The following is an 18,418-nucleotide window of genomic DNA, read 5'->3' on the forward strand; positions in this document are numbered from 1 at the left end:
CTAGAGCAAGAGGGATCTATACAGGGCTGTGCAGTACAAGAGATGTGTTGTATGAAGTCGGCTCTTGTACCTTTGGGATGAGTTGGGGTAGTGCCTGTCATCCAGAACTAAATATTCATCATCGGTATTTAACCTTACTAGTGTAGTTTTTGACTGACAATACAATCCTGTTGATAACTTTGTTTGATAGTTTGCATCCACTCCAAATAAACTGCAACCTGGCATTTATCATGCTCTTACATAATCTACTCAGTAAATTTAAAAGGAATAATGCATATATACAGTGTTTGAACAGTGAGACTTTTCTTCTGAATCTGTTTACTAGACTACAGCTCCTCCCTAAAGAGAGAGAGGTGGAGAGAGATTTTTTTTCCTCATAGAGACTTCAGTATATAAATGATTGCCAAGTGTTTTATTCTCTCTCTCTTTGTGACAGCACGAAGACATGGCTACTGCAGGGAAGGTATGTGTCTTTTACCTCTTATTCTCCCTTTCCTGTAATGTGAAATATGTTTTCTTTCTCAGTATGTGTTCATCAAGTCAAGTGCAACAACGATGGACACACATTCAAATTGACCATGCAAAATTATTCAATGCAATTACTTGAAAAGAAAAGTAAGTCAACTATGGTGAACTACAGTTTCTCCACAGATTATCCAAATCCTCTCTGTTACAGAGGGAGGCAAATGCAACATTAGGAGTCTTGCTCAAGGACTCTTTTTGTTGTAGCATAGTTTCACTGCCCAAGCTGGCAAATAAACCCTAGTGTGTCATGAGGTTACAATTACATTAGATGCACCAGTAGCAGCAGATTTGAGAGTTATAGTGCACATGCAGATTTTTCTATATTTCTGCATAATTTAATTGTTAAAATGAACAGATGTGAAATGCTAATTTCTACAGAGTCAGAATCCTTTACATAGTTGCTGACAGAAACCAGATGTCCAAAGCTTTAAACTCTTAAATAAATTGTCTTTTCAATGACAGAAGGCTATTCAATGAAAGGTCATGAATGCAGAAAAAGATTAAGGCATGTAAGAAACATAAGTTTTGTTATAATTTTAGATAACGAATATGAAAGGCTTTATTTGGATTTAGAATTTGTATATTCTGGTCCCTCTCTGTTCCAGTGTACAGAACAGTAGGATTCTCTAAAGTGAGCCATTTCACAGAAAAAAAAATCTGGTGGGACTCCTTTTAAACAGTCAGGTTTTAGAACAGGTCATAAATATTGCAAGTTATGCCATGTCTTGAAGCATGCCTTTATGCTTTAAATAAGATACTCCTGCTTAACATCAAAGTAGTAAGCTTTGGAATGTGCTGAGGTAACAAAAATGTTGATATAGAAGTCAACCTCATTTTTCACTATTTGAATATCTGATATGAGCCTCATAATAAAATCAATACTTCCATCTCATACAAAATATGGAAACACTTACACTAAATGATCTAGAATTTTTGGGGTTACATAAAGAATTCAATCTGTGTGCTTAAGACAAACATTGCTCAACTTGCAAAAAACAGATGCCTGGAATAGCTCCATGTGCAGCTAGAGATCAGGGCTTCTGCACAAATCACAACTATTCAGCACTGCACACAGAACACAGCCTCTGTTCATGTACAGAATCTCAGACTGTGTGTGTGTATGTGTATGTTTGTTTTAGGTGATTAAATGCAAGGCTGCTGTTGCCTGGAAGGCTGATGAGCCGCTGGTGATAGAAGAAATCGAAGTGGCCCCACCTCAAGATCATGAAATACGAATCAAGGTTAACCATTGTATTCAGACTATTTTTTTCTTCTTTGCAGTTATGGCAAAATGTCAAACCTTTGAAAAAATTAGCAAAAAAGAGTTTTTTCATTTATTATAAATAATAAAAAGCCACATTTATACTCCACTAACCTGTCACATTTACTTATGTACTTATCAGTATACATTGGTGATTAATATTGTGTGTTCATGCATAGAAATATGTAAGTGAATACGTTTACTTTTTGCTCATTTATGTTTTAGAGATTAACATTTATTAACTAATTTCTTTCTTGGATTTAATTTCATCATCTCTGTGAAAGGGTCTGTACTGCCTCACAATAGTTCACAACACTGACAAGTATAGAACACAAACTAGAGTAGAAAACGAAATAGGCACTAAAATGAACAAACTTCACTACAAAAATTCACTATGCTCAGAGCCAGTAAGGGCACCTCCTACCTGAACTCTGTGAGCAATTCTGTAACAAATACAGTACTTAAGGTGAAATAGAAATAAAAAATATTCTCCAGCTTGTAGCTTTAATTGTGTCATATTAAATGGTGCAGTAGTTTTGTCCAAGCACTTGTAACTGTATGGAATCAGATTTGTGCAAAAAAAGAATCGCACAAAAACATTCATCTCAATTATAAAACTTATAACATGAGAAACAAAATATCCAGCTCTGACGTTTGTGCTTCATGACTTTTGAGCGTGAGCTCTGAGTTCTGCGCGTGCTCTCTGTTTTGATCGCGAGTTCTCTGAGTTGTATGCGAGCTGCACGAGTTACATGCGCGAGCACTCCCGAGTTATTGGCGTTTGATCCCTGAGTCTTGCGGGCATTTTTGGCACAAACCTCTCACGTGGTCGGGTTTTCTCAGGGGTGCCTTCTATGGAATCAGATTTGTGCCAAAAAGAATCGCACAAAAAAAAAAATAATCTCAAACATAAAACTTATCTTGCAAAAAATATCCAGCTCTGACGTTTGCGCGTGAGCTCTGAGTTCTGCGAGTGCTCTCTCAGTTTTGTGCGCGAGTGCTTCGAGTTCTGCCCGTGCCCTCTGAGTTTTGTGCGAGAGCACTCTCAGTTCTGTGCGCCCATTCCCTGAGTTTTGCGAGCAGTTTTGGCACAAATCTCTCGCGTGGGCGGGTTTTCTTAGGGGTACCTTCCCATTGGTTAATGAATTTTTAAATGACAACTCAGTGTCCAAGGGATTTTGGACTGCGCATGCGTACTCCACGTTGCAGCTCAGCAGTGGAGAGACACAGTGGGGATTTTACATAAACATGAATACTCTCTGTGATTTACTGTTTTAAAACGCTGAAATACCTGCAAAGTCCGACGATATCAATGTAGAGATTGAGGTAGTTTACTGTGAAAACAAACCTGTTTGTCTCTCGTAGATACTGATCTGAGGTACATGCACAGTGATGTATGTGTTTACTCAGGATGAAACAGAATAAATGAGCATTTATTTCTGTTTATTTTTAAAATATTTTTATATGAGTGCTTGAGCTCCTGTTCAGAATCCCGTGTGCTAATGTAATGGACCTATTCCACAATGGCTGTTATGATTTAAATGCTCAAATTTTATTTTGATGATCAGAGTTATATTGAGTATAATATACAAGTTTCACTTTTTGAATGGAATTACTGAAATAAATCAACTTTATCATGATATTCTAATTTTATGATCAGCACCTGTACATCCTAACCCATGTTTTCTGCTTGAGTACAGATTTAAGCAGTTTCTCTCACCTCTGCTTCAGAGTTATTCAATTTTATCTTTGAACAAGGAGTGATCTTTTCATGTTGAGTATCCTGTGTGCTTTAGGTGATTGCTACAGGTGTGTGCCACTCAGACCTGTACCATCTGCTTGAGGGGAAGCACAAGGAGGGCTTCCCTGCTGTCCTGGGCCATGAAGGGGCTGGCATTGTGGAAAGTGTTGGACCTGGAGTCACTGACTTTAAACCAGGTCAGAACACTCATAATTGTTTTTAAGCAAATCACCTACTCCAGCTTCAAAATCTCTGTAGTTTCTCCTAGACAAGAATATACCTTGGAAAACAAAGGATACATCTACAGCTTAAGGAATGTGGGAATTACTAATAAATTTTAGGAGAATCATTATTAAGTCTCTTAACCCATTAAAGGACAGCATATAAGCAGTACATATGGCCCCTCAATGTGGTTTTATGTGTGTTAATGCTTTGCAGGTGATAAGGTCATCCCCCTCTTCATCTCTCAGTGCAAAGAATGCAAATTCTGTAAGAGTCCTAAGACTAACTTGTGTGAGAAAAGCTGGTAAGAAACATACATAAACATGTAAACAGCAACAAACAAATAAATAAATAATAAAAAATGAAGATTCAAAAAGCTAATGACTTTGTAAGACATGAGACATGAGTAAAGACAATAAGAGTCATTTTATTGATGTAAACTAAAACTTAAGAAGTGAATAAGTAAATCATGTCAAACATTAAAAAACACTGTTTTTTTTTTTGCTTTGCACTGAAAACTGAGGCTAGTGTATTTTATACTTACCAGATAGAACTGACCTCAAAATTACTTCTTTCTGTGTATGACATCTTTCTATTGATAAACATCACAAATCCACAAACAGTAGGATCAGATATTTTGACAGTTTGATACATAAATATTCAAAATGGCTGCTGCTTCTGTTTCTCTAGGTTTATAGTTTTTTTTTTTCATTTTCCTAAATAAACGTAAACCTAAGCATGTCTGTTTAAAATTACTTATTAATATTCTCTTTTCACAAGGTTAATTTAATGATAGTAAGTTTTCATGATCCTTAGCCCTATTAGCCTTGTAGCTCCCATGCAAACTAAAGAAGTAGACTTAAATATAAAGGACATATACACTAAACATACACTCTCAGAAAAAAGGTAAGGTAGAAGTACATTATTGGTCACTAAATGTACAGTGTGGTTTTAGAGTCCAGTTTTGTGCCCAAGATGTAAAATTATATTCACTTCTCCAGAAGGAGAGTGAAATATTTGTATGATTTCATTACAGGACAGTGTAAAATAAAACAACATAAACCCTGCCGACGAAATGGGCCACATGAAATCAACACAATTTTAAAATCTCCAATTATAATAGAACCATGCCCCTGAAATGGATTAAGCAGTAAAGAAGATGATGAGGATGAATTACAATAGAATAAAATTCAATTATGTTCCCTAACTAAAAGTACTAAATATGAGGATACCATCATTTTAATTGTTTTATCCTAAAAAATATCAGTATTATTTCCCTTTATTCAAAATGTGTGAGTATCTACAAAAGTACATTTTAAATAAAACCATCACAATTTATTCGAGTAGATATGTCAATGTGATTGTTGTGTACATAAAATTTTGTTAAATTGAGTTAACCTACTCAGTTAATGAAAGTATGTGTGACTGTTAATGAAATTGAATAAAAAATGAGTTGACGTTATCCACTTCCCCTGATGCTTTGCGCTTCAACGTGTCTGTCGGCACTGGGGCTGACCGTTAACTTTTCCCGGGCATCTTTCTTGGCTTGCGCTGGGGATTTTATGGATCCTGGATATCACGGTAAGTGAGCAATTTTAGCCCCATAGTTTGATGTAAAGTCGCGCTGAGCTGAGAACTTTATAGGACCTTTCGACAGCGGGAATTATTAAAATTGTATTGTAGATTAGTAATTTGTAGGGTGTCATTGTGCTTATTTTTATTGCAGCAATAGGTTAAAGTTAACTTTCTGTGACCCAAAATCCATTGGAATCAGAGATGCTGTCATCTAGACACATTTTTCCTTGGAAGGGTGTTTTTTCTGTTGTTCCAAGTCTTGTAAAATTTGTGGATGGCTTTACTCTCTACCTTTACATAGAACTTTTTTTCCTGGTAGCTAGATAAGCGTTATCTGGAAAGTGAACAGGGTCGCTGCGAATAACAATTACTTGCTTCTCAGTTACAACTCCATTAAAGACTCCAGAGAAGTATTTATATGTCGAAATAGAGCTTTAATATTAGCTAGCAATAACTAGTTCGCTAGCACAACTAGCGCAGTGTCCCAAACAGCAGACTTTGGTCCTTAACACACTACACTAATGAGTGCTCTTCTAATGGTATATGAGCTATTTCTATACGCTATTTAGTGAGCTAACGTGCTGTTTGGGACGGAACGTATCTCGCATTAATTTTCACCTAGTGATGACAGCTAAGGTCAGATTTACAAATAGCACAACTAAGGGCTTTTCTGAGTTTAGCTCCCACACTTAAAGATTTTGTTCGTGATGCTGCCATCACGCTGTTGTCAAGTGTCCAGTGAGCGATAAAGTCCAAACATTCTTAATGAGCGAGAGAAAAACGCGTCACCAAGTAATGGAGTAATTTGGTTGTCAATTTTATTGTTGCCATATTATTTTTTGCATCATAAATGAAGTGATTATTGAATGCTCCAAAATGGGACATACATGGGTGGGATACTACAGGTACAGCAACCCCTTGGACTGTCATATAAATATTTGTAATCAATGGCACCTGTTAAATTACTAAAACAGAATGCATAGCTTTAACCACAGAGGTGTATGTTTAGTCTACATGATTTTAGAGAATTTATCCATTCTTTTTTTAATGCTGTATACTGCACTAATGACACATTGTTTAGTTGAAAATCCCGCGAAACTATTTAAAGTTATTAGATAAGCAACTACTGATGCTCTTTAACCTTACACTATTATGTTTTTTTTCTTGTATTTAGATACACAAGAGCATTTTACTTTCAGTCTAGACTCATCAAACTACAGATACAGGTAGGAGGAACCTGAGATTGATTAAGCTCTTAGTATTGACGAGGACACTGCTACATGTAATGTTTAAGAATAGGAAATAAATGAGTACTGGTAAAGGATGATGAATGCTGCTCAGTCTCTAGGTCAGAACAGTGTTCAGGACAACTTTTTACCCCATCATAATCCAAATTATAACAACTTTTCTCTCTTTTTTTTTTGTGTGTGTGTGTGTGTGAATATATGACATCAAAACATTACATTCAAGACTGGCATTTAGAGGAGTTCAGTTCATTCTGGGATATTAATCTTGGAATCAACCTGGTGAGTTTGTCTATCAGGCTCATCCTGATTATTCATAAGAGAAATGGTGTGCCTTCCCATTTTAAACAATTTCAAATGAGTTGGCCATGCAAAAGATTAATTGAAGTATTACCTACCAGAAGTGATATTTTGGAACATTATAGACTGCATCATGGAACCTTTGGCTATAATCCTTCATTACCCTGTATGTACTTGGAATGCCCATGCTCCTTCAAAACTTGGAGTAGTCTGCATATGCATTTGTCTCGATGCCATGTGGAAAGTCAGTCACAAAGACCTGAGGCTAATAAATGCCTGGAGTGTGGGACACCAGGGTTTCGAACAGAGAGAGAATATTTTGAACATGTTGGCCATCACCTTAAAAGTAATGAGACTTTTGACTTTTAATGAGAGTAATGTTGAATATATGTTTAAAGGATGCAATTTTCAAACCAATATTTATGGAACATTTAAAGCACACAAAAACAGAAAGCACACACCACATACAGTTAGTGATTTTAAAGGAACTGTTCTTCTGCAAAATGATGAACCAACTGTTGAACCTGATAACTCTGAAGCTGCTCAAGATGAGAATATTGATGATGATAGTGTGGAAGGAACAAGCTCAGATGCATATTCTTTGGAAGAGGATGACAGGCACTTAATTGTTTCCTTCCTGTTTAAACTGGAAAGTGTGCATAATGTTTCCAAAAGGTGTAGTAGATAAGCTACAGTTTGTCATCAGCATCCATGCCAATTTTCAGAGACACTATTGAATCACACCTAAAAAAGAATAATCTTTGATTACTCTTGATTACACTATTGTCACATCTTTAGTTGAGAAATTAAACTCCAGCCATATAAGTATGACTGTTGATATTTGATTGATATGACTGATAAGACCTTTGATAAGACATTTCTCATCATCTTTTAAGAGAAGACAGTATTTCATACAAAGGTTTGATGTTGTGGAGCTAGTGGAATATGTTCTTGATCCAAATGAAAGGAGAGTTTTCATTATCTTCCAATTTTTGAATCCTTGAAACAAATTTTAAGAAATGATATCAGGGAAATGTTTCTCACAGATGATGGATGCACAATTATTCCCACACAGTGCAGATCATTCTGTGATGGTGCCATTTATAGAGAGAGTGAAGACCGTAGAATTTTTATTCTGAAGACCTTAGAATCTCCATATTCCTATATGTGGATGATTTTGAGGTATGTAATCCCTTACGAACATCTAGAAAAAAAACATAAGATAACGTCTTTATACTGGATATTAGGAAATATCCCATGCACTTTTGTTCAAAGCTAATGACATTAAAGTTAAAGTATACTTTATTATCCCAGAAATGGGAAATTGTTTGGGTCAAAGTGCAGCGCATAGACATATAATTAGGTATCCCCTCCCCCCAATAAAAATAATAAAATGAATAAAACAATGAAAATAAAAAACTGTTACAAGAATGAAAAATACAATTCAAAAGATTATTAAAATATTTGGCTACACAGAGGTTCTTAAGCAACTCTTAGATGACTTAGCTAAACCGGAACAAGTTGGTACTTTGATTCCTGTCCTTGGGAAACCTATCAAAGGGACTTTTTGTGTAGTTGCTGACAATCTTGGTGCACATTATATTGCTGGCCTTGTTGAAAATTTCTTAAGACCATACATATGTAGATTCTGTCTAGAGGAGCGCTCTGAATTTCAAGAAAAGGAAGTGAGATTAGGTGCTTTCCGCATGCGAACGAAAGAGGATTATTCTGTTCAAGTTCAGACTCTACAAGAAAACCCTGCACTAAATCATTGCTTTGCCCACTGACAGAGAAACTGAAACATTTTCACATGGTTGAAGGCTATACACCTGAGATTTTACATGACATTTTGAGGGGATTAATCCCATGGAATTGGCACTGTGCTTTAGTGATTGCATTGCCCAAAAATGTCACACTTGAAGAGCTTAACAACACAATCAAATCGTTTTCGTACTTGTGGGGAGATAAGACAGACTGTCCACAGGCCATTCCCATCACATTCTCCACATGAAAAACTATTGGAGGAAATGCCCATGAAAACTGGACCCTCATTAGGTTGCTCCCACTAATGATAGGACACAATATACCATTGAATGATCCAGGATGGACTGTAATCATGTGTCTTAAAGACATAGTTGAACTTGTGGTAGTTCCAATCCATACTGGAGCAAGTATGTCATATCATATGACACAAAGATTTATGAGCAGTGACTCAGGCTACTGGAAGTATTTCCTCGGGTGAAGTTGATCCCTAAACACCACTTCCTGGAGCACTATCCAGCCCTCATTAAAGTGTTTGGATTCAAAATATCGTTATTTCAAACAATTTGTTAGGCATACAGGAAATTTCAGAAATGTAACATTTTCACTTGCAGCCAAGCATCAGTTGATGATTGCACACCACTTGCATGCAACTACAAAAGTTCCTACTTCCAATGCTGCCAGAGTATCCCTAGTGCCTGTAGTGGGTTTGCATTCAAATGAACAAAAACAATAAGAAGAGTCTCTCCAGGTCAGAACAGTGTACATCTTCCCAGCACCATGCCACAACATACTGCAGGATGCCCAGATTTGTTGAAATTCTTCAGACAGTAATTCTGAGAGACAAGGTTAATTTTATTGCTAAAGTATTCATTTCCTGGTATGTTGAACACATTTGAGGATTTGAGCAGGAGAGTGCAGAGTTTGTAGTTTTTGTAGAACAGAAGGATCTCACAGATGTATGCCCACTGTCAAGACTACAATGTTGCAGGAAGGCACATAGTCGTGCTTGAAGCACCATATCTTACTGAAATAGTAGGTAAATGTTTGGTGTACTAATTCAAATGATATTGATGTGCATCATCTTTCAATTCTCTTCTTAGTTGTTCAATTCTCTCTCTTCCTCAAAACTGAATACAATTTCACACACACAAAGAACAGAACACTAAACCATGCATGACTCAGTGCAAAAATAACTAAATAACATTGTTTTCTCATCTTTTTAAGGATACATTAAATTGGATGCAGCTGTAAAGTTTAGAGTCATCTTGGATCATGAAATAAAGAAACTTTGTCTTCCTGGAATCCCATGTACAGTGCAAGAGTTGGAAGCAGCAGTAAAGAAAGCATTTGGGACCTCAGTGGGCATAAGCCTTCACCACAAAGACCCAGATTTGGATGACTTCATTACATTAAGCTGAAAAATGACCTAAAAGATAAAGACACACTGAAGATAGTGTATGCACAATCTGCAGTAATTTTAACAAATGAAGACTTTACTGAGCCCTCAACAGCAGATTGCTCTGTCTCCAGATCATTGTCAGAAAATGCCTCTGTCTCAAACATCAAGTGAAACCATATCTGCAGAATCTGATGACACTATAGAACTCAGTTCCTGTAATCCTGAAATACATAAGCCATGGCCTACTGACATTCCTATTCCAAAGTTTTCATACAACATTGAAGTAGTGCTTCCAAAAGTGTATGAAAATTACCTCGGAGATGGTTCCCCTTTGTTCAAAGAGAGGTTAACACCCTGTTGTCAAGTGCAACATTCTGGAGTGTTTAGCTGAGGTCATCTTTTCTTACACTCCCTGCCTAAATGATGCACAGCGGTGTGCAGTTGCAGAGGCTCTCATAAAACAGCACCCATGTTTGAAGAAACCAGGCTCTTTCAGTGGTCTCTATGGATGGCAACAGAGCCTGAAGTATATATAAAGTAGGAAATTGCAGAAGCAAACTAAGTATCCACCAAAACTTGTTGGAATGGATCACATGCACCCTAAACCATCCTCTAAATACACAAATTTCCTCACCAAGTTGTCTTAGATTACTTCTCACTCCTTTCTGACATAATTGGAAAAAAATACAAGTTCTCACACCTTGAGACCCTTAAACTGCCATGACAGTTGACTGTTTTCCGTTTGTTGTGTTATGAGTTGTCTTTTGGTAAGTTACTCATGTAACAGGATTACAAATAACGTTTTCTTTTTGGGTTCTTTCTAATGTAATTTAAATGAAAATGGACTTTGGACTGTGTTCTGGACCAGTCATTACCTAATGAGGTAAAGAGACAACAATACTGTGCACAATTCAGGGGTTCTTTAAAATTAAGTTGTTTTTTTTAATGGGGCTAAAAATATAGTAAGAAAAAAAAAAACATTTGATGCAATTTTTTTTACATACTGCAATTTCAGGGTTGATGCGATATTGTGTCTGATGTTTACCTTTAGCAGAACATTGTAGATTTGGATATTTTGGGCCTAACATACACCTGTGTCATTGACAGTTTTTGATTTGTTTTTATTGATGAATACCCTTAATATTTATTGCCTCTTCCAGTTATTGTTAGACGTGAAACTGTTTGTTAAACATTAAATAATTGCTATAATGTTAAATGTGTATCTTGTTCTTAATTTGAAATAGTGAATGGTGTGTGTGTGTGTGTATATATACTATATACACACACACGGAGTTATACAGACATGGATGCAGCATAATTTATTTACCAGATTGGAGTTTATACACGTGAATAGTTTAATTTTGCTAAGAAAATTAAGTTACTCAAACTTCTACATAGATTGCTACAAGTAATCTGTACTCATTTTAATTGTTACCTTTACCAAAAAAATGTTTACCTAACTAAAATATATCAGTAATGTTAGTAATTCAGCTTTGACTATTGAGTTCATTTTAAGTGATATTACTGATTTCATTCTACTTAAGGCCTTGAAGTTGACTCAACTCAAAAGGTCCAATGCAACCACTTACTTTTTTTTAAAGTTAGATAAAGATATTACTTTTTTTTCTAAACTAGGGGTAAGCCACTGGTATGGGATAAATCTGTCAAGTGTTTGCAAAGTGAAATGTGTAATTTGAAGTTGGTAAAGTGCATTTACATTTTCAGGACTGGTGATCGATATGCTCAAATGTCATCTCAGAATACACGCTTCACATGTCGTGGTCAGCCAATCCTTCAGTTCATGGGCACCAGCACATTTTCTGAATACACTGTCCTGAATCAGATTGCTGTGGCCAAGATCCATGACGATGCCCCACTTAACCGTGTTTGTCTGCTTGGTTGTGGCATCTCCACTGGATACGGAGCTGCAATCAACACTGCCAAGGTACGTGCACTGCTGCAGGTACTACATCGAAAACATTTACTATGTATGAAATAGTTGTTTATCCTGATGTAGTGAGAAAATATCTGTGGGCTGGTTTCCTGACTCAGATCAGCAAATTTGGATTGTTTGGGAATTTTTGTCTTTCCAGTTTTATCCATGATTAGGTCTGATTAGTGTCCAGGAACACAGACCTCAACGGTAATGCTGGAGACTTGGTTATTTTTCTTAAAGTTTATATTTCTTTAAATACTCTTTAGATCCCAAAAGCAATCAGTAAATTAAATGCTCTAATGACAAAAAAAAATTCTAAATCCTAATCCTTTTAATATAGACTATTAAAAATCTATCCAATCATTTGAATTTGACCAATGACTGGATGGCTTATTTGCCTGTCTACTACATCACCCGTGTGTAACTGCAGTGGGTCTTTTTTGGTTGGATATCTTTCAAAATCTTGCTTAAACTTACTTGTTCATACATATCACCTACTCCAGCTTTAATGTTGACCTTACAATGAAACATCTGACCTTACAACAATTTGATTAAACCGTAAGACTTTAGGAATTGGTTCACCACACCCTTGTTTCACTACAAATACAATTCAAATTTCACAAACATTTGATTGTTTAAACAATACATTTTTAAATTATAGAATTAAACAGATCCTTTTTCACGTTCTTACACTTGAACACCTTTTGAGAATTGTACTTTGGAGGAAAAAAATCAATGATTTTATAATAACTGAACACTATAAGAACTGATTCTTACATCAAAATCAACGCCCTTTCCACTGCTACACTTAGGATAATGATGCAATAATATATTTCTAAACTCTTACATGTGCACAGGTGGAGCCAGGATCAGTGTGTGCTGTGTTTGGGCTTGGTGCAGTGGGGCTAGCTGCAGTCATGGGCTGCAAAAATGCTGGAGCATCCAGGATCATTGCTGTGGATATCAATGAGCAGAAGTTTGAAAAGGCAAAAGTCTTTGGTGCAACTGATTTTGTGAACCCTAAAGCACACAACAAGCCGATCAGTGAAGTTCTGATAGAAATGACCAACGGAGGGGTGGACTATGCACTGGAGTGTGTGGGCAATGTGGCTGTTATGGTAAATTCTATTAATTAGTGTTTGAGTGTTTATGTTTTTGGGTGATTTTTGCAACAACAACATAAAAAGGCTTGTGTGTGTGAACTTTGCTTGTATGTCTCTATAGAGGAGTGCACTAGAGTCATGTACCAAGGGTTGGGGTGTAAGTGTGCTCGTTGGCTGGACGGATCTTCATGACTTTTCTGCTCGGCCCATTCAGCTAATTGCTGGAAAGACCTGGAAAGGGACCCTGTTTGGAGGTAAAATGTCTGCAGAGACATTCCTGGGCCCTATGCCAAATTTTGATAAGGGGCCCTCGACCTGAACTCTGTGAGCCATTCTGTAACAACTGTAGCACTTAAATTGGATTGGAAAAAAAAGCAGCAAACATAGCTGTTTATTCTCCAACTTGCAGCGTTAAAACCCCTCGGAACCCATTTTGAAATTTAGAATTAATTTATTTTTTTTGTAGATTTTTTTTTTATTATTATGTGAAACGTTATACATATGCATTAAACGTTATATTATATATATATATATAATTAAAATAGGTGCTTTCCCCTGCTGCTACTCTGCTGTACAAGCCAGTGAATAGCTGAATAGCTAACTAACTCGTTTACTAATGGTTCCTAAGGTTTAGCTCATCAGTCTCTTTGACTCAGAGAGGGGGCGTGGTTATGGTAGCCTTGTGATTGGTCAGGGTAATAGTGATATAAGCATTACACACTTTTAAGGCTGCCCATTCTACATTGAGAGGAGAACAGTACTGGTCATTTTGGAGGAGAGATAATATTTCTGTTTTGTGTTTTTTATTTAAACAGAACATTTCACATAACACTCCAGTTTTGAATTACAGTAATCCCTCGCTACTTTGCGGTTTATCTTTTGCGGATTCGCTACTTCGCGGGTTTTTTCAAGGGGACTTATGGCTGCTATATCGCGGATATTGAGGGAAAATCTAGGAAAACTGAAAGATGAAAAGCCAAAAGTTTTTTTTTTGTTATTTGTATGTATTAGACTAAGCCTGTAGGTGACAAAATATATCATTTACAAGTATTTCTTACGTACAGTACATGTATGCTTCATGTCCACATCCGAATGAAATTTACTGACGCTAAATCACAGCTTAGGAATTACTCTATTAAAGAAACTGGTAGGATATCACATGTAGTTCCAGCTGAAAAACATTATAGAATGACTGTTTAATGCAAAGGGTGGGATGTTAACAGTACAGGGAGGGTTTTAAAAGTCCAAATACTCATTAAATACATAAAAAAAATCTTTCCTCTACTTTGCCGAAATTCGGTTTTCACGGGTGGTCATGAGGGATAAAATGAGGGATTACTGTATACAAAAACACAATTTCAAAACGGGTTCCCAGGGGCTTTAATTGTGTCACATTAAATGTTGCAGTAGTTTTGTCTAGGCACCTGTAACTGCTTCACTGTTTAAGGTGTAAAGAAAACCTCAAATATGCCGGTGCTAGATTGTGTGAATATCACGGCAGATTTTAAAGTTTAACTGAAACGTCAAAGAACTCAACTTAGCACTTTGTAACTGTCATTTTTTTATGTGGAAAGGAATAGTAAGGAACTTTTAGAATGCACGTGTGTGTTTGGGGAAGTTTATTCTAAAAACATCGGTATACAGGTACTGGTCATAAAATTAGAATATGAAAAATTTTATTTAATTTCATCACGTAATTCCATTCAAAAAGTGAAACTTGTATATTATACGCATTCATTACACACAGACTGATATATTTCAAGTGTTTTTTTTGCTTTTAATTTGATTATAACTGACAACTAATGAAAACCCCATATTAAGTTTCTCAGAAAATTACAATATTGTGAAAAGGTTCAGTACTGAAAACACCTGGTGCCACACTCTAATCAGCTAATTAACTCAAAACACCTGCAAAGGCCTTTTAAATGGTCTCTCAGTCTAGTTCTGTAGGCTACACGATCATGGGGAAGACCTGACAGTTGTCCAAAAGGCGACCATTGACACCTTATACAAGCAGGTAGGGCTGGGCGATATGGCCAAAAATGTTTTAACGATAAGGTTTTCTATATTGATCAATCTCGATATTTATCGCGATATTAACATTTTGTCACATTGTGACAAAGGACATCCTTTTTAAAATATAGACTGAATACACAAAATGCTCATTACTATACAACATATATATGCACATATAGTGTTCACATTACTTAGATTTACAAGGAAAGATTTTCACTGGAACAACATTTTCTTACCACATAAATGTAATGATATTATTGTCTTGTGTTATGAAAACATTCTTAGGGCATTAACAACTCAAGCGTTTAATGAAGAAGAAAGAGTAAAAAGATTAAGAAGAGTTAAAAATAAATAAATAAATAAATTATCACTCCTAAGTGCTGAACTATAATCATATTGCACTTAACCCATTAGAAGGCTTAGAACAGTGCTTGTAACAGTGGAAAAGCTAGAACGTTTTCAGTTTCGCACGTTCATTCATTCACTGCCTTTAACCGCTTATCAAGTTCAGGGACACGGAGGGTCCGGAGCATTCCCAGGCGGAAAAATTTCACCCTTGGGAGTTTTTATTTAAGAGAAGCAGCCTGATCTATGGCATAGGAATCCATTTAAAATTTGCGAGCAGAGAAAATAATTTCGTGTGATGAAAACCACATCAGGCAACGAACAGTGCTCTTGCAAACCAGAAAACATTTCCTGGAAGGAAAATACACTTTGAGTGAATAAAAAACCCACCGGATTCTCCCTGTGTGCGAGGGAAAATTTCTGTGCTTGTGTTCTGACAGGGGGTCGCCATCCCAGACAAAATACACAAAGCGAACAGGAGACTATAACATATTTAATATAAATGTATATGTATTTAATACATACACACAAGCACATGAATTAAGCCTAGTATAGTTTTGTTTACCTTCTCGCATTCATGCGGTCGCCTGTTCATTTAACGTAATAGCATGAGTATATGCGCCAGATAGCGTGCAGGTAGTTGTGCTAACCAGGAATAGAAATTAAGGTTTATCAAGCTCTATAACAAAAAAGCTTATCATCGTTATCGAGCGAAAGTTAATCACAAAACATATCTCGCTTTATCGCCCAGCACTACAAGCAGGTCAAGACACAATGTCAGTGCTATAAAGGCTGGCTGTTCAGAGCTCTGTGTCCAAGCACATTAATAGAGAGGTGAAGGGAAGGAAAAGATGTGGTAGAAAAAAGTCTACAAGCAATAACCGCACCCTGGAGAGGATTGGGAAGGAAAAGATGTGGTAGAAAAAAGTCTACAAGCAATAACGGCACCCTGGAGAGGATTGTGAAACAAAATCCTTTCAAAAATGTGGGGGAGATCCACAAGGACTGGACTGCAGCTGGAGTCACTGCTAAGCCACTCTTGAATAAGAGACAGAGTCAGAAGCGTCTCGCATGGGCTAAAGACAAAAAGGACCGGACTGCTGCTGAGTGGTCCAAAGTTATGTTCTCTGATGAAAGTAAATTTTGCGTTTCCTTTGGAATTCAAAGTCCCAGAGTCTGGAGGAAGAGAGGAGAGGCACAGAATCCACGTTGCTTGAGGTCCAGTGTAAAGATTCCAGTCAGTAATGGTTTGGGGTGCCATATCATCTGCTAGTGATGGACCACTTTGTTTTCTGAGGTCCAAGGTCAACACAGCCATCTACCAGGAAGTTTTAGAGCACTTAATTCTTCCTGCTGCTGACCAACTTTATGGAGATGCAGATTTCATTTTCCAACAGAACCTTGGCAACCAGTACCTGGTTTAATGACCATGGTGTCCCCGTTCCTAATTGACCAGTAAACTCACCTGACCTTAACCCCATAGTAAATGTATGGGTTTTGTGAAGAGGAAGATGCAATACGCTAGACCCAACAATGCAGAAGAGCTGAAGGCCACTATCAGAGCAACCTGGGCTCTCATTACACCTGAGCAGTGCCACAGACTGATCGACTCCATGCCACGCTGCATTGCTGCAGTAATTCAGGCAAAAGGAGCCCCAACCAAGTATTGAGTGCTGTACATGCTCAAACTTTTGTTGGCCAGCTCTAAAAATCCTTTTTTTGTATTGATCTTGAGTAATATTTAAGTTTTCTGAGATACTAATTTTGGGGTTTTCGTTAGTTTTTTATAATCATCAAATTCAAAGAAATAAACACCTGAAATATATTAGTCTGTGTGTAATGAATGAGCATAATATACAAGTTCCACTTTTTGAATAGAATTCCTGAAATAAATCAACTTTCATGATATTCTAATTTTATGACCAGTACCTGTATGTTCACTTGGCATGTGCCACCATCATCTGAATATAAGGTACCAAAGCCTTTTCATGTTATTACCACTACTGGAGACTGTGGTGCTGTGAAAGAAAAAAAAAGTCTTTTTGTATATTTCAGGCTTTAAGGGTAAGGATTCTGTCCCAAATTTAGTCCTAGACTACATGGCTGGCCGTATAAAGTTGGATGAGTTTGTGACGCACAATGTGAGTCTGGATCAGGTCAATGATGCCATTCAGCTGATGAAAACTGGGAACTGGTAAGAGCATGTATTGTCCTATATGTATTTTTTAAATGCATAATGTGTTAAGGTTTGTAGCAGTGTAAAAATATGCCTTCTCTTTTACAGCATTCGTACTATTGTGAATGTGTCCAAATGAGAGAAATCAGCAGCGAGACTCCTACCAGAGATTGATTACTCTATGCCATACCTTCTGTGACACATTCTTTATATATTTTACCAAGGTGATCTCTAATCAAGTCAATATTTTTGAGGTTCAAACCTACTGCGAAAAAAGTTGCATTCTATACCTACTGCAATAAAATTGCAAGCGCAAACAAACTACTGCTTTATGTCTTTGAGAATATATAAAACATTTATGAGAATGGGGATGTTACTTAACTGGCCCTAAATTCACCTCAGACCTAAAATACAGCTTAAGGAAATACCAGACTTTGCTGCCTGCCAAGTTGCAAATATGAAACATCTGCTAGTTTTCACTTCATGTAGGCAGCTCTTCTAACCACAACTCCAAGAGATTTTGAATAACATCCACTCACAATACTGGAGCCAACTGTTAATTTATAGCCAAAAATTATTTGACCAGAACAGTCTGCAGAATTTGTTTCTATAAACTCTTTATCCTGCCATACCCATGTCAATGAACTGTACCTCCTCTGCTATTTTGTCCCCTTTTATATCTAGAAATCTATTTTGTAACCAGTCGGTACTAGACTGCCTCTATTATATACATTATTGAAACATAATACATATTTGTAGGAAACATGTTCACTTTTAATAGCAGAGATGATGCAATTAAGTGTTATCTATA

General features: G+C 36.7%; 1 protein-coding gene and 1 long non-coding RNA gene across 2 annotated transcripts; both read left to right on the top strand.

The window, feature by feature from the left end:
- Positions 1 to 411: 411 nt before the first annotated feature.
- LOC136705900 (alcohol dehydrogenase 1-like) lies at positions 412 to 18,017 on the top strand. Its single transcript, XM_066679719.1, has 9 exons — positions 412 to 463; positions 1,665 to 1,766; positions 3,583 to 3,724; positions 3,966 to 4,053; positions 11,757 to 11,976; positions 12,825 to 13,085; positions 13,192 to 13,324; positions 17,487 to 17,625; positions 17,716 to 18,017. The coding sequence occupies exons 1-9, from the start codon at positions 446 to 448 to the stop codon at positions 17,744 to 17,746; spliced, it is 1,134 nt and encodes a 377-aa protein (XP_066535816.1). The 5' UTR covers positions 412 to 445; the 3' UTR covers positions 17,747 to 18,017.
- On the top strand, positions 4,063 to 11,228 carry LOC136705901 (uncharacterized). The gene is made up of 4 exons (XR_010804098.1): positions 4,063 to 5,330; positions 6,499 to 6,550; positions 6,795 to 6,850; positions 9,857 to 11,228. It is a non-coding gene; the product is annotated as an uncharacterized lncRNA (long non-coding RNA).
- Positions 18,018 to 18,418: the final 401 nt, after the last annotated feature.

Source organism: Hoplias malabaricus, chromosome 8 (genome assembly GCF_029633855.1).
Source record: "Hoplias malabaricus isolate fHopMal1 chromosome 8, fHopMal1.hap1, whole genome shotgun sequence".
Lineage (NCBI taxonomy): Eukaryota > Metazoa > Chordata > Actinopteri > Characiformes > Erythrinidae > Hoplias > Hoplias malabaricus.

Bases quoted from the DNA above. Each gene is read 5' to 3' on its own strand.
- LOC136705900 (XM_066679719.1), top strand. The intron at 4,054-11,756 runs GTAAGAAACATA...TTACATTTTCAG, and splicing joins AACTTGTGTGAGAAAAGCTG to GACTGGTGATCGATATGCTC. The intron at 13,086-13,191 runs GTAAATTCTATT...ATGTCTCTATAG, and splicing joins TGGGCAATGTGGCTGTTATG to AGGAGTGCACTAGAGTCATG.